Genomic DNA, 24,881 nt, shown 5'->3' on the forward strand with positions numbered 1-24,881 from the left:
ACTGGAAAATTCAGGCGTTGACAATCTGACACCTTTTCTAAAGTCAACCCCCTTTCACAATCTATACATACATTGAGGGGTCTTTTTGAGGAGCCTACATATTTTACAAGACTATATATTGGACAAAAATTTAAATAAGATATATTAGATGTCATATGGGACTCGGCTTATCTTTAATGCAGAAACACGGCAGCAAATATTATGCTAATAGCATACTACAGTAGAAAACTGTAACCAACAGAAGTAACCCAGTAAGAGACCTAGTCTTTATCTATAATATACGCTTTAAAGCACTTCACATACATAATATTTGATTATGGGTATAAGATAACTGTGTTAATTGATCAATCAGCTGCAGTAGAAATGCTGAAGAATATGAATTTTCCCGTACATAGAGCTCGTTAGTTTATGACTGCCCAAGATTATGACATAGAAGTAAAATATGTGCCAAGGAAAAGCAATAAAGTAGCCATTTCTGATGAAGCCCAATTCAGAAGTTTCCATAAAAAGAGAGCAATTTTGTCACGCTTAATCTAGAGACCATTCGATTTGGTTCTTCCTCTCTCTCTCTCTCTCTTTCTTTTTCTCCCTCCCGTATAAGAGATATTTAGTTGAAATGTAAAGATTTTGTACTTAGCAGTCACTCATAACTTTTAGATTTATTTAATTTCTTAGTGTTTATTAGTGGAATCTGAACAGACTTTGTAAAAGTGTGTAACAGTCACCTCATGTGTAAGTGTTTTCAATTAAAGGTAGTATAACAGGCCTTTAAGAGCTGGTACCAAGGTAATGTGCTATACAAGTTTTATGAGCACTTAAACTTAAAAAGTACTTAAAATACTGAAAGTATGTAAGTTATTCCAGGTGAATTTATTCCAATTTTTTTCACATTTTTGTGTTGGTGACTTTTTGTGCATTTACCCATTTTTTAAGTGTGTGTTTTTTATATAGATTCTGTGTAACTCATGTTTTCTTAGCATTTTTGGTATTTTCCACATGTTTTTGTGTTTCGCATTTGCATTTTGTTTTTTTTTATTAACTTAGGTGTTTCTTATTGATTTAATATTACATATTTAATTGGATTTAACACTTGTGAATTAACTTGCATTTACTAAGAATTCTTTTCAAATTGTTGCTTAACAGTTTGAATTTTACTTGAATAATTTAATTTTTTTGTTAATTAATTTTCTTGATAAATTAATTTTGATTTAAGTTTGCTTAATAATTAATTCAAGAATGAAGTAAACTTTGTGATATTTACAAGTAATATTAAATGTCCCTGTGAATTTCACTTATAAATTTTGAGTTCAATGCTAAAATTATGTATTTAAGATTTTTATGACAGTGTTTCATTTATGCACTGTACACCGTATATCTAATTGTTTCGGTAGAAATATAGAGTGGTAATTGTGCTGTTTTCCTTCACTTTTAATGAAGTGGGTTAGAACCATGGAAATACTTAGACTTTTACAGTTATTTTTGGAGTGATGCCATTTAATTAATTTAATTTCATATATCATTACCTCACACCTGTTTTAATGAGCCTAGTAGGATTTCTTGCATGATTAATAAGTTTTGAAGGGATCACTCTTGCCTTTAGAGTAATCAGTCGTATTTTATCTGTGATGAAATTCGAGTGTCTGGCTGCTGTGAGGTAACAAAATTTTTATTGGTAAGTGTAATGACCAGATTTAGATGCTTTGTCTCACACACATACACACACACACACACACTGTTACGGACCCCGAGATCTGCTCAGGTTCTTTATTATAATAAACATAAAGGATTCAACACCAACAGTTGAAACTGGGGATAGGAATATAGAAAGAAACTCGAAAAGAACAGAAGTTTATTTACAAGCTTAGTAACAAAGATAAATGCAGAATGGTTTCTCTTATTTACGTAACTAAATTAAAACTGACAATTTGTAAAATAGGGAAACAGAGCGGTAATGAGATACTTGCTGGCCAGTTTTGCAGCTGTCAAAATCAGTGCTCGAAACGAGAGCTTCTCAAAAGGGGACAGTAGAAACTTCAGATGGGTTCTTGACTTCGTACTGCAGGAGGAAAAGTCTAGTCTTGAAACTTGAAGGGCGAGTTACTCCTCAAAACCACTTGCAGGATGGTTATTCTCTGAAAGGGGTTGCTCAACGTCGAGATATCTCTCTCTCTCTCTCTCTCTCTCTCTCTCTCTCCAACTGCAGCCTTAACTTGTTTCTGTTCACACTCTCTCGTGCGTCCTCTTCGTCTCTTACTTATTCTCTTATCTCTGACGATCTCTCTATCATCTGATTTCTCTACTTCCTGTCTTCCTATATATATATATATATATATATATATACAGTCATATATATATATATATATATATATATATATATATATTATATATATATATATATATATATATATATATATATATATATATATATATACGGCGATCTGGGGCGGGGCTAAATGGGGCGGAGCTTGACCAACGAACGTCATCGTCTCCCGACAAGAACTTTTTAGAAGGATCCAGACGAAAAGTTACATCATAATACACAGCGTTTCTAGCGACAGGCCGTGTGTTGGAGTTCCATATCACACCTGAGTATTCTCAAACAATCGTGAGAACAGACGCCTCCCACACGTGCGCGAATGCCTCCTTGCTGCAGGCCTACTCGAAGAAGATGCATTTTCCTTTCCTTTAATATATAATTCTTCGCTATGGAGCGATTACCATGACACGTTCCCCCAAAAAGAAAAAAAAATGAAATCAACTGATTTTATTTATTTATTTATTTATTTTAAAGAAACAAGAATCAAACAGCAGGGGATCAATTCTGCATAAAGCTTTAACTCGGTTAAACATGCACACTTCACAATTCATTCACCCAACCGTGCAAACACAGAAAACGGTCATCAGGCTACTCAATCTGAAAAATCTTTGGAGACGCTATTAGCTATAACATTATCTTTTCCCCTTATATGAACTATCTTCAGGTTATAGTCATGTAATTCGAAACTCCAACGCATTAGACCTCTCCAAAATAAGCTAACGGATTATGATCAGTATACACAGTTAAAACAGAACTACCACGTGCATAAATCTCAAAGTGTTGCAAGGCTGTAACTAAAACAAACAATTCCTTTTCAATAGTGGAGTAATTCTACTGCGCTTTATTCAGTTTCATTGAATAATAGGCAACTGGAAGTTTCATTCCATTCACTTCCTGTAACAAAACCCCTCCTACGCCAATGTCACTGGCATCAATCGCTAGAATAAATTCCTTACGAAAATCAGGTAATAATAGAACTGGCTCGTGAATCATTATAGCCTTTAACTTGTTGAAAGCTTCCACACATGCGCCATCAAATACAAAACTGGGTCCTTTCTTAAACAGATTGGTTATGGGAGCGCTTATTTCTGAGAAATTTGGTACGAATCGAAGGAAATACGAAACCATTCCAAGAAATCTCATGGCCTGCTTTTTAGTTGTTGGGATTGGGAAATTTACGATAGGTTTCATGTTCCGATCCTTTGGACAGATTTTACCAAGACCTACTTTATGTCCTAGATAAGTAATAGAGGCTTTCCCAAATTCGCATTTCCTTAGATTTAGAACGAGATTCGCTTTGGTAAAGGCTTCCAAGACTTGTTAAAAATCTTTACATGATCCTCCCAAGTCTGAAAATATCACAAGATCATCTAAGTACACAACACAGTTGTTGATGCCATTTAAAACTTTATTTATTAACCTTTGGAAGGTACTGGCTGCGTTCTTCAAGCCAAAAGCCATAACTTTGGGCTCAAAACTACCGAATGGCATTATAAAGGCGGATATTTTCCGGGCTCGTTCACTTAAAAGTACTTGCCAATAACCTTTAGCCAAATCAAGCTTTGAGATGAATTTGGAATTTCCGATTCTATCTAAGCAATCATCAATCCTGGGTAAGGGAAAATTACTTTGGTTAGTTACATTGTTTACCTTCCGGAAATCAATGCACAATCCATCTGATCCAGCTTCTTTTTTCACCAGAACTACCGGAGAACTCCATTCACTCTCGCTAGGTACTATCAAATCATTATCTAGCATGTAACTAATTTCCTTCCTCACAGATTCGGCTTTTTCTGGGCTCAGACGATATGGACTTTGCCTAATGGGTTTTGTGTCCTGCAACTCACTATCATGTTCTAAAATATTGGTTAGGCCTAGTTTGTCACTTATAGTTTCAGGATAATTCACTAAAACATTACATATTTCCCTCAATTTTTCCTTTTCTAAACCCTGATTAAAAACTTCAAAATTCTTAAGCACTTCGGAGTTTTTCTCAAAACTAACTTCTTTCTGAGACACTGTTACTATACAGGCACGGGGCGTTCGTTATATTTCTTGAGCAAGTTTACATGCAGACACTTTGCTCTACACTTACCCATATCTATTAAATAATTTAATTTCCCTCTTCTCTAAAATTGAAAAAGGACCTTCAAACTTATAAGATAAGGAAGGACCTTCTTTCTGCACTAATACTAAAACTTTATCATCTCCCACACAGAAACTTCTCTCTTTCGCTCCAAGATCATGTTTCCGTTTAGTTTCCCCTTGACTTTCACTCTCGTTCGCCTTCGCTAGTTGCCAAGCATCTCTTAAATTGTTTTTATAATACTCTAGATTAGTTATGTGTCCTCTCCACCTTCTTTAAGCATTAAATTACATTTTAACATTTCCAAAGGACCTTTAGCAGTGTGACCGAAAACCACCTTGAAAGGACTAAATCCTGTAGTGTCATTCGGTGCCAACCGTAAAGCTAACAAAACAAAAGGTAACTTCTCTTCCCAGTCATGTTCAAAGTTATTACACAGTTTTCGTAAACAACTCTTTAACGTTTGGTGAAACCGCTCTACAATACCTTGTGATTCGGGGTGATAAGGTGTGGAAGTTATGAGTTTAATGCCCAACTCTTTCATTCTTGAAATATTTGGATACAAAATTACTACCATTATCACTGTATAGTACGAGGCAGACCAAACTTAGAAAAATAATCTAACAATCGTTTAACTACGGTCCTTGCGTTGCAGCTTCTTACGGGTATCGCCTCTGGATAGCGAGTTAGTCTATCAATGATTGTTAACAGATATATACTCCCTACCTTAGTTCTAGGTGACAGTCCCACCATATCGATAACTACATTCTCAAAAGGTTCGCCTACTGAAGGAATATTACACAATGGAGCTCTGGGAATTACTTGATTTGGTTTTCCGGCAATTTGGCATTCATGACTGCTTAAAACATATCTCTTCACGTCACTTCTCATTTTAGGCCAAAAGTACGCCCTACTAGTAATACACCTGAAAGTTTTATTTACTCCCAAATGTCCTTGCTCATCATGCGCTAACTTCAAAACTAGCTCACGAAGCTTCCTATGAACCATTAATTGTTCGGTGATTTCCTCTTTACTACCTGACTTAGGATGAACATAACAACACAAAACTTCGTCTTTTAAACAAAACGTTTCCTTACACACATCATCGAGATCATCATCCAGCTCACATTAAAAAAATTCGGGTTAGTGTTTCATCCTCTCTCTGAAACTTGACTAGCTCATCCTTATTCCATGGGTTAGTGCCTAATTCATCACATTAACTATTACATGATTCCATTACAGCGACTAAATTATCCTCGACAGCTACACCTTCAGCTTCGCCATCACTGTCACTGATAGAGTCAGGTCTCTCAGCCACACTCACGCCAAGATCAACCTTGCCACCTCTATCACACTTGTTCAAATCCACGAACTCGCAGTCGTTCGAATCCACGAACTCACTCTCGTTCAAATCCACGAACAAACTATGACCGTAGTCTATGTCTGTATCTAAACCTGATCTAGTTACTACCATTTCAGACACTGGAATATCCCTCACAACAGGATTCACATTCTTGGATAAAGCTAAGTCATTACCGACAATAATGTCAACGCCTTGCAACAGGGAAACTGTCAACAACTGCTAGTTTTACTTCTCCTGACACTACCTGACTTTCCAAGTTCAACTTCAACAAAGGACAAAAAACACTTGTTTGGAAATCCACCTAACATGACTTTTTCTTCCATATTTATTTTTGCCCTGTTGGGCACACTCTCTCTCCTAATTAGGGAGACAGCAGCTCCTGTGTCCCGAACCAATACTACTTCTCTCGAATATCCTCCTCCAAGAGAGGAAACTACACCTTCTGACAGAAATTCACCAAAAAATTTCCTAGTTTCTCTCATCACATCATCCCTACTTGACGAAAGGTTAACTAGAAACACTGGTTTCTTAACGTCCTTCCTTTCTACTGCACAATTTCTCGCTAAATGCCCTTTCCCATTACATCGGAATCAAGTTAATTCTGAGCCACTAAATGCCACTTTATTCTTACAAACCTTAGACGTATGACCAGGTTTTCCGCATGCATAACAGTAACAGTCACTTTTACTCACAATTGCTATTACTAGAACTGAAAGTTTTACTGCTTTGTACTCTACCAGACGAAGGATCGTTTCGCTTCTTACTGATACTTAAATTATGAGTCAGACTATATTCGTCTGCTAACCTAGTTGCTCCTGCAAAAAAATACTTCTCGCCTATATTCTATATAAAGCTTAATCTCAGGGGATACGTTATCTTTAAAGTTTCCTAGCAATACTAAGTTCTTCAGACCATCAAAATCATCAACTTTATCAGAAGTTAACCAATCAAAAAATAGTCTTTCTAACTTCTTACCATATTCTACATTCATAATATTCTCGTCCTTTCTCAAACTTCTAAATTTCTTATGGTACGCCTTGGGTACTAACCTGTACACGCTACAGAAAGTTTCTTTCACAATATCATAATCATCACATTCCTCCTTAGACATGCAACTATACACAGTAAGTGCCCTACCACACAAAACTGACTGTAAACATAGTCCACATTTCTTTAGGAGACATTTTCGTTCTCTCCTGTCTGACTGTTAAGAGTACTTTGCCTTAACTGAGCGATTTCCAACTCATGCTTACGTTCTTTCTCTCTTTCTTCCTGCTGCATTACCAAAGTTTCTCTCTCTTGTTGCATTTTCATTACTTCTCTCACTTGCTGTATTTTCATTGCTTTTCTCTCTTGCTGCATTTTCATTACTTCTCTCTCTTGCTGCATCTTTCTTTCCTTTCAACATACTCACGGAGATCATTCCCCTCTAGACCCAGAAGCTTACCAGACTCAATAAACTTTCACCATCTCACTCATTCTGGTTCTTTCTATACTCTCCCTGTTTCAATCTGTTACAATGCCGAATATTCTGGCAAGGTCGTCAAAAATGTTACAGACCCCGAGATCTGCTCAGGTTCATTATTATAATAAACAAAAAGGATTAAACACCAACAGTTGAAACTGGGGATACGAATAAAGAAAGAAACTCGAAAAGAACAGAAGTTTATTTGCAAGCTTAGTAACAAAGATAAATGCAGAATGGTTTCTCTTATTTACATAACTAAATTAAAACTGACAATTTGTAAAATGGGGAAACAGTGCGGTAATGAGATACTGGCAAATTTTGCAGCTGTCGAAATCATTGCTCGAAATGAGGGCTTTTCAAAAGGGGACTATAGAAACTTCAGACGGGTTCTCGACTTCGTACTGCAGGAAGAAATGTCTAGTCTTGAAACTTGAAGGGCGGGTTACTCCTCAATACCACTTGTAGGACGGTTATTCTCTGAAAGGGGTTTCGGCCTTACCTTGTTTCTGTTCACACTCTCTCGTGTGTCCTCTTCATCTCTCACTCTTCGTCTCTTACTTATTCTTTTATCTCTGACGATCTCTCTGATCATCTGATTTCTGTACTTCCTCAGTCATATATATATACGGCGATCTGGGGCGGAGCTTGACCAATGAACGTAATTGTCTCCCGATAAGAACTTTTTAGAAGGATCCAGACAAAAAGTTACATCATAATGCGTGGCGTTTCTAGCGACGGGCCGAGTGTTGGAGTTCCATATTACACCTGAGTATTCTCGAACAATCATGAGAACAAACGCCTCCCCCACGTGTGCGAATGCCTCCTTGCTGCAGACCTACTCGAAGAAGATGCATTTTCCTTTCCTTTAATATATAATTCTTCACTATAGAGCAATTACCATGACACACACACACACACAAGCATATATATATGAATAACTTGATCACAAAGTATATAAAATGTGATGCTGTGTATAAATAAAGGTTTTTGCCACGAAGGAAAAATGAAAAGCGAGATAGCCAAGCACTTTCGGTCTAGTGCGACCCTTTACTCAGGCACAACTGATGGTACAGAGGAAAAACATAGTCAAAGTAGGCTTAATATCCAAACTGACATTACAAGATTAGCAATAAGGATAAGAGAATTTTTAGGCAGCCACACCTTGGAGGATCACCCACGTGTTCAACAGATGATTCATACATTTTGAAAAAACAAGGAGGCATATATAACTTATTACCATGAAATTTACAAAAATGTTCCCCAAAAAATTATTAATTGAAAAGAACACAAAAAAGGTATATATATCGAGCAAGAGAGAGGAGAGAGAGGGGGGGGGGGGGGGGGGGGGGGGGGTGGGGTTTCTTTTTGCAGGGGGTTCAGGGGGGGGGAGAGGAGAAGAGAGAGAGAGAAGAGCGAGAGAGAGAAAGAAATAAAACTATATACATTGTGGGACTAATTAATTAGTAGTTCATTTATTTTAAGGTCCTTCATAAACATTTTACAAATATACGGGTCCAAATGGTACAATCCCAGACTAAGATTTAGGTTGTTATTATTAGTGATTTGTATAATTGCTGATTCCAGTAAATTTCTTAAAACATAATCATTAGATCTAGCAATTACACAGGTATCGCCCCAAATTCTCTTGATCTTGTGGAAAAATTAAATAACATTGTACTAAACCCTAGTGATATTCTTTGTCAGTTTTGATGTATGTTCCTTGTTTACAAAAGTCCTATGACTCTGTGCTATTAATATGTAAGTAATACTTGTATTGCATGAATTGCCTATGTCCGTTAGTCTCATAATTTCATTGATTATGTATTTGTGATTGCAGATTTATTTTTAATGGAGAATACTACCAACAAATATTTGGTATGGCCATGGGTAACCCTTTATCACCTCTCCTTTCAAACTTATATATGGAATATTTTGAAAAACAACATCTCCCGAATATCACAATTGTCCCCTTAAAATGATACAGATATGTAGATGACATCTTAGTAGTCTTACCTGTTGGTATCGATTCTAAAAATGATTTATTGTCTAAATTGAATAATTTAGTGACATCCAAAAAAAATTCCACTTTTGAAATTGAAAATAGCAATGTCATCCCTTTCTAGATGTATTAATACATTAGAAATCTTTCCAATGTAAATTCAGTATCTGGACAACAGTTCGTTCCAATGGATTCTCCGGAGGGTTCCAGGTCTGCAAGTAGATCTATTCGCATCTCAAGCGAACCAACCAAACTTCCATGTTATGTTGGCCCCCAACCATGGAAAGAAAGTGAATGAAAAAAAGACAAAGAGAAAGGAATACCCTCCTGGCCTATGCCACGGACCCCTTGGGCCCTGTCCATAGAAATTGGGATAAACAACTGGGAGAAGATTTATGTCTTTCCTCCAGTGAATCTTCTCCTGAAGGTACTGAACAAACTCAGGACGTTCAAGGGTCAAGTAGCTCTAGTAGCCCCAGATTATCTATTTGTGATTGCAGATTTATTTTTAATGGAGAATACTACCAACAAATATTTGGTATGGCCATAGGGTAACCCTTTATATCACCTCTCCTTTCAAACTTATATATGGAATATTTTGAAAAACAACATCTCCGAATATCACAATTGTCCCCTTAAAATGATACAGATATGTAGATGACATCTTAGTAGTCTTACCTGTTGGTATCGATGTAAATGATTTATTGTCTAAATTGAATAATTTAGTGACATCCATAAAATTCACTTTTGAAATTGAAAATAGCAATGTCATCCCTTTTCTAGATGTATTAATACATTGAGAATCTTTCCAATGTAAATTCAGTATCTGGACAACAGTTCGTTCCAATGGATTCTCCGGAGGGTTCCAGGTCTGCAAGTAGATCTATTCGCATCTCAAGCGAACCACAAACTTCTTCCATGTTATGTGGCCCCCAACCTGGACCCTCTGGCCTATGCCACGGACGACCCTGTCCATAGAATTGGCACAAAAACTGGGAGAAGATTTATGTCTTTCCTCCAGTGAATCTTCTCCTGAAGGTACTGAACAAACTCAGGACGTTCAAGGGTCAAGTAGCTCTAGTAGCCCCAGACTGGCCGAAGAGCAACTGGTACCCTCTGATTCGGGAACTGGGTCTTCGTCCTCTTCGGATTCCCAATCCCAGGCTCTCCCAGTCAGTACAAACGAAGACTGTGTTCGCTTCCTCAGGAATTCTCAAAACCCTAACTTTATGGACTTCATGAAGTTTGTGGCTAAAAGAGATGCAGATATCGATCCACGAAATATTCTTTTCTTGGAATCTGATAAAAGAGATTCAACTTTGAGACAGTATGATGCTGCAGTCAAAAAGTTGGCAATCTTCCTGAGAGAATCAGACATTAGAATCATGACAATCAATTCTGCTATATCCTTTTTCAGATCTTTATTCGAAAAAGGCTTAGCAGCTAGCACTATTACGACAAACAAGTCAGCCTTGAAGAAGATTCTTCAACTCGGTTTCAACATAGACTTGACAGATTCTTACTTCTCGTCTATTCCCAAGGCTTGTGCTAGACTTAGACCTTCAGTAAGGCCTACGTCAGTGTCGTGGTTCTTGAATGATGTTCTAAAGCTGGCTTCAGAAACAGACAATACGACATGTTGCAGTTTATAATGCTCTTAAGAAAACTCTAATTTTATTAAGCTTGGCTTCAGGAGCTAGAATTTCAGAACTATCGGCATTGTCCAGAGATCCGAATCATATAGAATTTCTTCCCTCAGGGGAAGTTCTACTTTCCCCGGATCGTAGCTTTTTAGCAAAGAATGAGGATCCTTTGTTGAGGTGGGAACCGTGGAAGGTTTATACCCCTTCTGCAAGATTGTTTTCTCTTTTGTCCAGTATCGACCTTAACGAGCCTTTCTGTCCAGGACATCCTCATCCTCTTCGGGTCCGTCTCTTTAGGAGAGAAAAAGGTGGTACTTTATCAATTAAAGGTATCAGGCAACAGAATCCTGTACTTTATTAAACAAGCCAACCCTGATTCCTTCCCTAAAGCTCATGATGTCAGGGCAGTTGCCACCTCAATTAACTATTTCCAACACATGAATTTTGATGATTTGAAAAAGTATACTGGATGGAAATCGCAGACAGTATTTAAGCGTCATTACTTAAAGTCCTTGGAATCTCTGAAATTTTCAGCAGTTGCGGCGGGTAACATAGTTTCCCCCGACCTCTGCTTAATCTTAAGTTTGAAGATCCAGATCTACCTTTCTACCTATCTCAGTCACAGTTTGTCTATACCTACCATGTTCATCTACGTCTACCTTGAGTCTTAGCTGCTCTTGTGATGGTACAGTGGGTGTCCCTTATTTTTTTGCTAGGTCACCCACAATTGATTGTATATAATGATCTCTATGATGTGGTCCCCTTATTTTTATGCTAGGGTGACACATCTCCATTTACAATGGTTATGGGTTTTGTCTATTAAGATCTATAAATTTATTTACCATATAACATGTATAAATTTATTTACTATATTGTATTCTAAGTTTGTTCAGAATCATTTTATTTATTATAATTGCTTTATTTACTATGGTATGTAATAAGTATACACAGATGTTAAGTTCAACATATATTCCATGTAAGACCTGTACATATATGTTAACTTTAAGCTAATCTTAAGTATTTTCTAAATTGTATAAAACAATTGTTGGTATAGATATATTTTTCTTGCAATTATAATAATCTTTTTTTTTTTTATTTTAAGTTTTATTTGAGACCTTATTTATTTTTCATTTACAATCTTGTGCTAATTCTCTGGTACGATTTCGCGCAGCGACACGAACTGACCCCAGAAAAGGGATTTTGACGTAGAAAAATCTATTTCTGGGCGATTGGTTCGTGTCGCCCAGCGAAATCCCACCCTACCCATCCCTGCGCTCAAGATTGTCTGCTAACTTCAGGATGGCCACCAGAGGCGCAGCAGTCGGTAGCGTGGGGTGGAGTAGTAGTAGTTGCTGCCCATTCTGTGGGTTCGGCGGCTCTCTTGTGGGGGTTTTGTCGTAGGAGATTTCTATTGGTAAGAGGTTCGTGGTAGTGGTCTCACTCGCCCTAGTGTTCATACCGACGCCCTCTTGGAGGGTGAGCGAGTCAGTTATACTGACCTTTTTCTTTATTTTATTTATTCTCTGGTATTTGTTAGTTCATTTACCTTAGAAATAATGGATTAAAGGGATATTTCGCTGGGTGACACGAACCAATCGCCCAGAAATAGATTTTTCCTTACGTCAAAATCCCTTTTTTCTTCTATGTTCCTACGTGCTTTGCGTATCACGAGTCCACAATATCTTGACCAAGAAATAGAATACATAAAAAAGATAGGAAACGACCTTTACTACCCACCTCATATAATTGATTTATGTTATCAAAAAGCTCACAAAAAGTTTTATGGTGTTGCTAGTAATGAAAAAGAAATGCCTAAAAATGTACTTAGCTTGCCTTATTTTCGTGGATTTGAAACCATAAAAAATCAATATTTAAATCGTTTAATTTTAATGTAGTGTTCTCTTATAACAATATAACAATACCATTAAAGATATGCTAATTAAGAATAGTCCCGTAACAAATAACATCATTTACAAAATTCCTTTTAAGGATTGCCCATCTTTTTACGTTGGACAGTCAAGTAAAAATGTATGTGTACGTATTAAGCAGCATATGTATCCAGTCAGAACAGCCCAGACTTCAAATGCACTGTTTATCCATCTGAGTGAAAAATCTCATTGTATTAATTGGGGCGATACCTCTGTAATTGCTAGATCTAATGATTATGTTTTAAGAAATTTACTGGAATCAGCAATTATACAAATCACTAATAATAACAACCTAAATCTTAGTCTGGGATTGTATCATTTGGACCCGTATATTTGTAAAATGTTTATGAAGGACCTTAAAATAAATGAACTACTAATTAATTAGTCACACATGTATATAGTTATTATTTCTCTCTCTCTCTTCTCTCTCTCTCTCTTTTTCTCTCTTCTCTCTCTCTCTCGTCTCTCCTCTCATCTCTTCTCGGTTCTCTCTCTCTCTCTCTCTCTCTCTCTCTTTCGATATGTTTATATCCTTTTTTTTTGTCTTTTCATTAATAATTTTTTGGGGATCATTTTTGTAAATTTTATGGTAATAAGTTGTATATGCCTCCTTGTTTTTTCAAAATGTATTGTTTTCTGGGTGATTCATCTGTTGAACACGTGGGTGATCCTCCACGGTGTGGCTGCCTAAAAATTTGCTTATCCTGCCCTCAGGCGTTTCCTCGTTTCTGTAGAGTGAAATTGACCTTATTGTTAATCTCGTAATGTCAATTTGGATATTAAGCCTACTTTGACTATGTTTTCCTCTGTACCATCAGTTGTCCCTGAGTAAAGGGTCGCACTAGACCGAAAGTGCTTGACTATCTCGCTTTTCAATTTTCCTTCGTAGCAAAAACCGTTATATATATCTATATATATATATATATATATCCTATATATATATATATATATCTATATATATATATGTATATATGATATATCATATATATATATAATATGTATATACTGCTGATTCCTTATACTATATATATATATATATATATATATATATATATATATATATATATATATATATATATATATATATATATATAACCTATATGTATATATACATATATATATATATATATAATATATATATATATATATATATATATATATATATATACCTACCTATGTTCAGGAGGTCCATAGATACTTCAGATGTAGGCCAAAATTTATTATCATAAAACGTTTCACACATCTGAAGTATCTATGGGCCCCCTGAACCTCTTATGTCTTCGTCCCTGTATACCTTGTGTGTGTCTGCATATATATATATATATATATATATATATATATATATATATATATATATATATATATATATATATATATATATATAATATACTCTATTTTAGAATATCTTAGTAAATGAACTCAGCATGAATTCATTTAATAATGAATTCATGCTGAGTCCACATTATTTCACTCACTAGGTTGTGCATTTCTGATTGTAAGTTTATATTCAGTGGTTGAATTTCATCAACAAATATTTGGCACGGCAATGGGCAACCCCTTATCACCACTCCTCTCAAACTTAAAATACATGGAATTCTTTGAAGAAAAACGCTATTCACCTGATATAATTTATATTTCTTTGAAGTGGTATAGATATGTTGATGATATTTTAGCTGTTTTGCCTGCTGGTAGTGATGTAAATGATTTACTCTCTAAATTAAATAACCAGGTACCAATCGATTTAGTTTACTCTACAATTGAAAAAAGACAATTGGCCTCCCTTTTTATTTTTTGATGTTTGATACATAGAGAACCATTCAATGTAAATTCAGTGTTCATAGATACCAACCCAACAACTTGACTTTATGTTCATTTCTATTCAGGCCACCATCTTAACATCAAAATATCACTTTTTTCTTCTATGTTTTTACGAGCATTGTCAGTCCCCAGTATTTGCATCAGGAAATTGAATACATCAGAAAAATTGGGAAGTTTTATGTTATTCTTCACATATATTAGATATTTGCTATATTAAGCCCACAAAAAGTTTTATAGTGTAAGTAACACGGAAAAGGAAAATTCTAAGACATTCTCAGTTTGCCTTATTTTAAGGGAATTTGAAACCATTAAATCACTGTTAAAATCCTTTAAGGTCAACCATGTTTTTTCCTATAATAACACACTAAAAGGAATGTTAATAAAAAATGGCCCAAGGGAAAGCAACAACTTAATATTAAAATTCCATGTATGGAACTGCCCCCTCCTTTTATCTCGGACAATCGAGCAAGGGCTTAGAAGTAAGATTAAAACCAGCATAAATATTCTGTCAAAACTGGGCAACATCTAATGCATTATTCATTCATTTAAGTGAAAACAATCCCCGGATAAATTAGACTGGTAGTTTCATTTAGACCCTTGTATTTTGTAACATGTTTAAGAATGACCTCAAAGATACAATCACAGACTTAAATACAAATTAGGTTGGCCTAAAAAATATTTTTCTTGTATATGTATGTTTAATATGTTTTGTGAATAAGTTTTTGTTTACCAAAGATCTGAATGTGGTCAGTTTCTCATGTATGTCACCCTTTGTCTGCAAAGTAAAGGACATTGATTGAAAGATCTTGAAGCACCAATGTTGTTCATCTTTCCGTCGTGGCTTATACTTATATATGTATTATATATATATATATATATATATATATATATATATATATATATATATATGTATATATATATATATATATATATATGATATATATATTATATATATATATATATATATATATATTATATAATTTACATATATATATATATATATATATGTGTGTGTGTGTGTATATATATATACCTGATCAGTGTTTATCCATAAGTAAAAGTATAAACTTATAAAGAAGAATGTGAACACCCAAGTCGGCGCAACAAACACCATTACATGATAAAACCTATTGTAGAATATTTTGCGATGAGTACAGTAGTAACCTCGAGATACGAAAGGCTCAACTTACGAAAAACTCGAGATACGAAAGCTAACACGAAAAATTTTAAGGCTCTACATACGACAATTTTTCAAGATACGAAAGGTTGTTGCTGGAAAGTCCGAGATTCGCTCGGACCACCGATAACAATTTTGAAACTCACGCGCCGCCAACTGAGTAGACTCGCCACCATCCTCCTGCTCTCCCATTGGTTCCTGATGCTAGTCCCTGCCATGAGATCCTTCTCTCCTATTGGTCAGCATCCTTCCCATCATGCATCTTACTACGTAGCAGCATGCCTCGGCCACTCGGTACCAGCATTGTTATCATACGCACGCGGTATTCGTTCATTCTAACGATTTCGTTTATTAACGTAAATTCGTTAGTGGATTTCGTTGCAGTATACGTACTTTATTAGTGTTGTGTGAGAACTTTACTCTACTTATACGTAAATTATGTACAAGTTATACGTAGTCATGGGCCCCAAGAAAGTTGAAATTCATGGAAAGAGAGAATGCTCTCTTTGGAGACAAAGATGAAGATTATCAAGAAGTATGAAGCTGGTATGCGATTGAGTGTGATCGCCAAGGAATACGGCCGAAATCCGTCGACAATAGGCACCATCCTTAAGCAGAAGGATGTCATCAAAGCAGCTACACCTTCCAAGGGCGTCACTATTTTGTCCAGCAAGAGGACCCACGTGCACGACGAGATGGAACGGCAGCTTCTTGTCTAGATGAAAGACAAAGAAATCGCTGGCGATGCGATAATGGAGACGGCAATCTGCCACAAGGCCAGCGCTATTTTCGGCAATTTGATTGCCCAGGGTGAAGACGACGGAGGAGAAGGGACATCAACGCCAACCCTAGACTTCAAGGCTTCGCATGGGTGGTTCGAGAAATTCCGTAAACGGACTGGTATCCATTTGATGGTGAGGCATGGGGAGGCTGCCAGCTCGGACACGAAAGTGGCCGAAGCCTTTAAAAAGACGTTCGACGAGATGGTGACCAAGGAAAGCTACAGTTCTCAGCAAGTCTTCAACTGTGATGAGATTGGCCTTTTTTGGAAAAAAATGCCTCGTCGGACGTACATCACGGAGGAAGAGAAGAAGCTACCCGGGCATAAGCCTATGAAAGACAGGCTTACGCTCGCACTTTGTTCAAACGCCAGTGGGGATTGCAAGGTGAAGCCCCTACTTGTCTATCATTCCGAGACTCCTCGAGCCTTTAAGGCCCACAAAGTGCTTAAGGAGAAGCTTCCAGTGATGTGGAGGGCTAATGCGAAAGCCTGGGTAACAAGGCTTTTGTTCACCGAGTGGGTAAATCTGTGTTTCGGCCCGACAGTGAAGAAATTCTTGGAAGAGAAGTGCCTCCCTCTGAAATGTCTGCTGGTGTTGGACAATGCCCCTGCCCACCCTCCTGGCCTCCAGGAAGATATCCTAGCGGAGTATTCTTTCATCAAGGTTCTTTATCTTCCGCCTAACACCACCCTTCGCCTCCAGCCCATGGACCAGCAAGTGATATCAAACTTTAAGAAGATGTATACGAAACATCTTTTCAAGAGATGTTTCAACATCACCGATACCACAAACTTCACCTTGCGTGAATTTTGGAAGGAGCATTTCGACATCGTCATATGCATCCGACTCATCGACCAAGCTTAGCAGGAGGTTTCGAGGCGAATTCCTCGTGGAGGAAACTCTGGCCTGATGCCGTATCCGCCCGAGACTTCGAGGGATTCGACGTGAGCGAAGCTGGTGCTGCAGATTCAGAAACAGTTGACGATCCTAAAACTGGTTTGCAACCAGATCTTGACGAGATTGTTGCACTCGGCAAGTCCATGGGGCTGGTCGTCGACGAGGACAACATCAACGACCTTCTCGAGGAGCACCAAGAGGAGCTTACGATGGATGACCTGACGGAGTTGGAGGCCATGCAACATAACGTCGTTCAAGAGGAGTTCTCTAGCAGCGGCGAGGAGGAGGAGGACAACCCTATGACAACGGCAGAAATTAAGGATGTTCTAGCCGCTTTTCATAAAGTGCAATCATTTGTAGAAAAAAAAGACACCCCGAAAAGGCTCACACAGGTCGTATGCTTGCGCAGTTTGATGACGTTTGCCTGAGTCATTTCAGGAACATTGTGAAAAGCAGGCAGAAGCAATCTTCCTTGGATAGTTATTTTTTAAAGAGGCCTTTAGTATTAGCAGGAGTAAGCAAAAAGGAAGAACCAAGTGATACTAAAAAACAGAAAGTTGAAAGTGGTGATGAAGTTGAAATTTTGTAAAAAGAAAAAAGAAAAAAAAAACCTACTTAAAGTATAAAAAAGTAAAAAAAAAAATTTAAAAATAAAAAAGAATTTTTTTTTTTTTTTTTTTACTTTTTTGTAAAGTTAAGTGTTACAGTTTTGTTAATGTGTTTCGTAAATTTTAGTTTACGTATGTTTTCCTTACATTTTTTATGTGTTTCGTAAAGTTAAGTGTACGTACGTATGTACGTATCTGCCGTTTGTCCTCCTCCTCTGTCGCCACTTTCGGAGATAGCCTCACTCGAAAGGTAAGCTTCCACATTTTACTACATACGTACAGTATTTCTTGTATACCATGTACACTAATACACGTTATTTACAGGTAATTAGCAGTACGTTATTAAGTTAGGTATTGAATGGTCCAAATTGTTGTAGTATCTCATTGCTTATAGGTCAATTTAGCTTTATTATGAAATTTACTGGGGTGTTTTTGGAGGGCTTGGAACGGATTAGCCATTTTACATGTAAAATACAGTCCAAGATACGAAAAGCTCATGATACGAAGGCCGCCTCGGAACGGATTAATTTCGTATCTCGAGGTACCACTGTACTTTCTTTTTTTTCATCCAAAAATAGATCAATGTGCCAAGTGTACCAAGAATAAGCAGCTCAAGGGAGAAGAAAAATAAAAATTTCAGGAAGAATTTACCGAGCACCTTAGGCGAAAAGAAGCTGAAGATCAGGAAGGAGCAACCAATGAAAATGCACAATATTCTACATTTGATATGTTCTTGAAATTCCGAGCAACGAGATCGGAACATATTTATATGACTGGCTGTGTCAACTGCCTCCAAATATGACGGAAGTATCCCTGTTTTCTGATACATGCAGTAGCCAAAACAGAAATTAGATGATCACATTTATGTTCCTGTATGCTGTATAGAAAGCTAAACTCAAGACAATCACCATAAATTCTAGGAGAGTGGTCACTTATACATGGAATGTGAGTCACTGCATGCTGCAATAAAACACGAGTAAAAGTGTACACCTGTCTATGCCATGCTAGACTGGATATCTATATTTCGTCGTGCCAGGTGTCGAAATCCCTAGCGAACCACAATCATTTATCAATTACCACTCCGAAAATCACGACTTGGTATGTAACTCACATGAACGTGCTATATTTGCGAAATGGTCAATAAATAGTTTACTTGGTCAGTCTAACAAAAACTTTGAACATTTAAAGGGCTTCTGTGAAAGATTTTCTTCAAAATAGGATATCAAATAAGTATATAAAGCTTAATAGCTTAAAAAAAAGAAAAAATGATAAGGCTCAACCAAATTGATTATGTTATGGTGCAATCAATTTATGGGCACTGAATATGAAAGCTAAGGAAAGAATATTGTTAGAAGTTTAACTATTTCTTATTTGTTGGTTTTCAAGAGCTATTAATTACCCTGCTTTTGAACATTTCGATAGACTACATGTAAGTACCGTTCTTCCCAGTAAATAAATGAAAATAAGCACAAGGTACTGTGTATAAAAAATAATTTCTGAAAATAAAAATACTTTCTCGCTTTCCACTTATCATCATTCTCTTACATTGATTTATGGATGCCGCATTTATTAAACAGTGAAAACTGAACTTATGTTATAAAGAAATACTTACTATTGTATTTGAAATAGCAAATGTTACTCCAGCATGATGTGGGGCAATGTCAGCGTGGTTGCTCAGGTGTCCTGCGGAGTTCGCTGCACAAAGTGCCATAGCCAATGATATTACTCTGAAAAGAACAAAAGACACCCAAAAGTAGTAGCATTTTTCCACAGAGAATTAATCTGTGGTCTTGTTCAAAGCACAAACTAGACTGATGCAACACTTTTCAGTTCTTTCATATAATTAGCTTCTGGGCAGGAAAAAACTTAATCCAGATTAATATATAGAGATTTAAAACAGAGGGCCATATGTCTAAGAGAAACTAGATACAAATGCAATCCAAGTTGTTGTTGTTTTAGATTAAGCCAGCCTTGTGCTGGCAAGGGCAGTCCGTGAACAATCCAAGGTAATTACTCAATATAAATGATATTTTTCATAGAGTACATACGTACATAACATATATGTTATATGGGTCAATGGCCACTGTGGGCTTGCTCCATATGAATAGCTTTCATCTTCTGAATAATAATAATAATATAATAATAATAATAATAATAATAATAATAATAATAATAATAATAATAATAATAATAATAACACTGGCTCAAAAACTTCAAGGCCCTACACCCACGAATAGCAGAACAACTCCAGCATTGTATCTCAAATCACCATGCACCCAAATGGATGACCACAGGATGAACATTCTTAGTACAAAAAGACAAGAGTAAGGGAAATATAGCCAGTAACTACAGGCCTATCACCTGCCTACCAATAATGTGGAAGTTACTAATAGGTATCATCAGTGAAAGGCTATACAATTACCTAGAGGAGACAAACACCATCCCCCACCAACAGAAAGGCTGCAGAAGGAAGTGTAGGGGCACAAAAGACCAGCTCCTGATAGACAAAATGGTAATGAAGAACAGTAGGAGAAGGAAAACCAACCTAAGCATGGCATGGATAGACTATAAGAAAGCCTTCGACATGATACCACACACATGGCTAATAGAATGCCTGAAAATATATGGGGCTGAGGAAAACACCATCAGCTTCCTCAAAAATACAATGCGCAACTGGAATACAATACTTACAAGCTCTGGAATAAGACTAGCAGAGGTTAATATCAGGAGAGGGATTCTTTCCAGGGAGACTCACTGTCCCCACTACTCTTCGTGAGTAGCCATGATTCCCATGACAAAAGTACTACAGAAGATGGATGCCGGGTACCAACTCAAGAAAAGAGGCACAGAATCAATGATCTGATGTTCATGGACGACATCAAGCTGTATGGTAAGAGCATCAAGGAAATAGATACCTAATCAGACTGTAAGGATTGTATCTGGGGACATCAGGATGGAGTTTGGAATAGAAAAATGCGCCTTAAGTCAACATGCAAAAAGGCAAAGTAACGAGGAACTGAAGGGATAAAGATTAACCCAGAATTGGGAAGCAACAATCAAAGCACATAGGATGAGACAGGATACAAATACCTGGGAATAATGGAAGGAGGGGATATAAAACACCAAGAGATGAAGGACACGATCAGGGAAAGAATATATGCAGAGACTCAAGGCGATACTCAAGTCAAAACTCAACGCCGAAATATGATAAAAGCCATAAACATATGGGCATGCCAGTAATCAGATACAGCGCAGGAATAGTGGAATGGACGAAGGCAGAACTCCGCAGCATAGATCAGAAAGAAAACCAGGAAACATATGACAATACACAAAGCACTACACCCAAGAGCAAATATGGACAGACTGTACATAACACGAAAGAAGGAGGGAGAGACTACTAAGTATAGAGGACTGCGTCAACACCGAGAAACAGAGCACTGGGGCAAATATCTGAAAACCAGTGAAGACGAGTGGCTAAAGAGTGCATGGGAAGAAGGACTAATAAAAGTAGACGAAGACCCGAAAGATACACAGACAGGAGAATGACAGACAGAACAGAGGACTGGCACAACAAACCAATGCACGGACAATACATGAGACAGACTAAAGAACTAGCCAGCGATGACACATGGCAATGGCTACAGAGGGGAGAGCTAAAGAAGGAAACTGAAGGAATGATAAACAGCGGCACAAGATCAGGCCCTAAGAACCAGATATGTTCAAAAAGAACACGATAGATGGAAATAACATCTCTTCCCATATGTAGGAAGTGCAATACGAAAAATGAAACCATAAACCACATAGCAAGCGAATGCCCGGCACTTGCACAGAACCAGTACAAAAAGAGGCATGACTCAATAGCAAAAGCCCTCCACTGGAGCCTGTGCAAGAACATCAGCTACCTTGCAGTAATAAGTGGTACGAGCACCAACCTGAGGGAGTGATAGAAAACGATCACGCAAAGATCCTCTGGGACTATGGTATCAGGACGGATAGGGTGATACGTACAAACAGACCAGACGTGACGTTGATTGACAAAGTCAAGAAGAAAGTATCACTCATTGATGTCGCAATACCATGGGACACCACAGAGTTGAAGAGAAAGCAGAAGGGAAAAAAAATGGAATAAGTATATCCAAGATACTGAAAATAGAAATAAGAAGGATATGGGATATGCCAGTGGGAAATCGTACCCATAATCATAGGAGCACTAGGCACGCATCCCAAGATCCTTGAAAAGGAATCAAGAGAAAATCTAGAGGCTGAAGTAGCTCCGGGCCTCATGCAGAAGAGTGTGATCCTAGAAACGGCACACATAGTAAGAAAAGTGATTGGACTCCTAAGGAGGCAGGAATTGCAACCCTCCCGGAACCCCACACTATAAATACCACCCAGTCGAATTGGAGGACTGTGATAGATAATAATAATAATAATGTTCTAAGAGGTCCACAATAATAAAAAAAGGTTGCGAGTTCGTGTATAATTTATAACTCCTTCACAAAGCTTTCAAACCCTTCCCTGGGTTCATTTTCAGTAAAAAAAAAAAAAAAATTTTGACTGAAGGTTTCGAAAGTTTTGTGAAGGGGGTTTTAAATTATACACGAACTCGCAACCTTTTTTATTTATTGTGGACTTTTTAGAATATTATATATACTCTCGCGATAAGAGAGTTTTTCCAAAATAATAATAATAATAATAATTTGGAAGAAGACCCTCTTTTAGACAAATTCTATTAAATAAATTGGCAGAATTAAGCAAACTGATTGATATATTTTCTCTCTTTTTCTTATTATCTGCTTCTCAGTAACTGGCCAATATTCATATTGGGAAATTCTAAAAAATGCTGAAGGGGATGCTTTATTTAAAAACAGGATTTTTGTGCTATTTATCTGGTATACTGGTATTGACAGTATAAACAGGGATCTTAAATCCAGGTCAAGCAGGGGTCGTTATCAGTGCAGGTATTATTTCGTAGGCATAGGTCAAATCTGGGCCAGAGTAGTCTCTGGTATACAGTTGGTGTTGGTATAGCTAGTATTATATTGACGTTTCAACCTCCTTGTAGGTCATCTTTTTGAAAAGTCATTAGTGGGCTTAAAGCCACAGCATGGAGTCGTCAGCCAAGTTCCTTGAAGCCCTACGAGCAACACCCCCTGGAGGATGCATCACTTCGATGGATGTGGAATCCTTGTTTACCAACGGGGTGGTGATGGGATCTCCTTTTGGAGTCCTCTTCATTAATTTCTACATGGGCACCGTCCACAACCACAGCTGCCTCACACTCATGATTGAGCACTGCCAAGACCACCACCTACACTGCCTTGACGTCCTTGTCAAACAGTAAGTTCCCAGATTCAACACATCAAAAACGGACACATCACCAATGCTATGGATAAATTAATAAAGAAGAATATGGAAGCCTGGTACCACCAGGAACCCCGCCCAGTCACAGAGCCCATCAAGCTTTTCTACAAGGGGCACTTCCACCGGAGGTACAAGGAGGACAAACAAGCCCTCAAGAATATAACCGAGGGAAACGTCAACCCTACCAATCAAGACAAAAAGATCAACTTAGTGATCTATTACAACATGAAGATGAGCAGCCTGGTGATGAGAAAAAACCCAGCAGCCCCTCTGCAGGATCCCTTGAAGAAGACCATTACACATGCCCTGTCCGAAAGATGCCTCAGCAAATACATCAGAATGACCAACATGCAATTCTCCAAGCGAATTTCCTGCCACCCCCAAGAAGAAGCCATATTTAATCATGCCAGTACTGCCCATAACCTTCGAATAAGAAGAAAAAATATTTTACCTAATATCAAAATCATAAATCAGGATGTCTGTGCCTCCTGGAAGTCCTTCACATAAGAAAGGAAAAACCTCACTTGAATATTACTAAAGAAACGTTTTTCCCCACCACCACCTAGAGAGCAGTGAACAACCCCCCCGACAACGCCAAATAATCAGGAGCTCCCACTAAGGCAGGACTTCTGACATCCATTGCCGGACACTACCATAGTACTTGCACAACTGAATCCCTGTGACCATCAGTGTGAGATCCCCAAATTCTCCTGAGACTGACTCGACCAATGAGGATTCAGCTCTAAAACACACTTGCCAGCAGACACTGATGTTCTTATCATATTGCTTCATCTTTCCATGGTTTGCAAAAACTGGGTCTTAAAGAGTGGATGAGATGTGGAACACGTGAGTCTGTGAGTCACATTCCCGTGCATATATTAACAAGCATACTGGGTAAAGATAGACGTGTGTGAAGTGATACCAGTTGTGCATTTTTTAACTGGAAATGATTACACAAGCAAATGTGGTACAAAACATGCATCACTCGCAGCTAAGTTCAGTATCTTTCTGAATTTGGTCAAATTTGTAGTGAGGATGAATTGGAACATCAAATCAAGAAAGCTGAGCTTTATTCAGGCCATTGAAAAAGGTTGCCAGTGTCAATCTTTGAGCGAACTGTGGTCTATAATTTATCATCATAGCAAAATAAATTCTTTAGCTAAGTTACCTCTGTATTAAGGGGTTACATTTTGAAAAGTTATTTTGCAACGAACATGGTCCGTATTCTGCTTTCTGAGACTCCCTTTCAAATTTATCATAAAGATTATGTATATTACGTACATCGGAAAATCACCTTCCATGTGAATTTGTACTCTTTTGTAACTGTCATAAATGTGCCACTTCAAAAGGTAAATGTAGACAAAGTGGAGTTTTGTGTTGTATGTTCTGTCACTGTTAAAATACTGTGAATGATAATGCTTGCAGGAATCA

At 37.4% G+C, this 24,881-nt stretch overlaps 1 protein-coding gene across 1 annotated transcript in view; it reads right to left on the reverse strand.

Moving 5' to 3' along the window:
• Window positions 1–24,881, reverse strand: part of LOC135222582 (uncharacterized) — a 384,420-nt gene that overhangs the window by 1,528 nt on the left and 358,011 nt on the right. Inside the window, exon 8 of the mRNA XM_064260656.1 lies at window positions 19,699–19,813. Coding sequence (XP_064116726.1) covers window positions 19,699–19,813 — 115 coding nt within the window. The remainder of the gene's footprint in view (window positions 1–19,698; window positions 19,814–24,881) is intronic.

This window comes from Macrobrachium nipponense, chromosome 8, assembly GCF_015104395.2.
Source record: "Macrobrachium nipponense isolate FS-2020 chromosome 8, ASM1510439v2, whole genome shotgun sequence".
NCBI lineage: Eukaryota > Metazoa > Arthropoda > Malacostraca > Decapoda > Palaemonidae > Macrobrachium > Macrobrachium nipponense.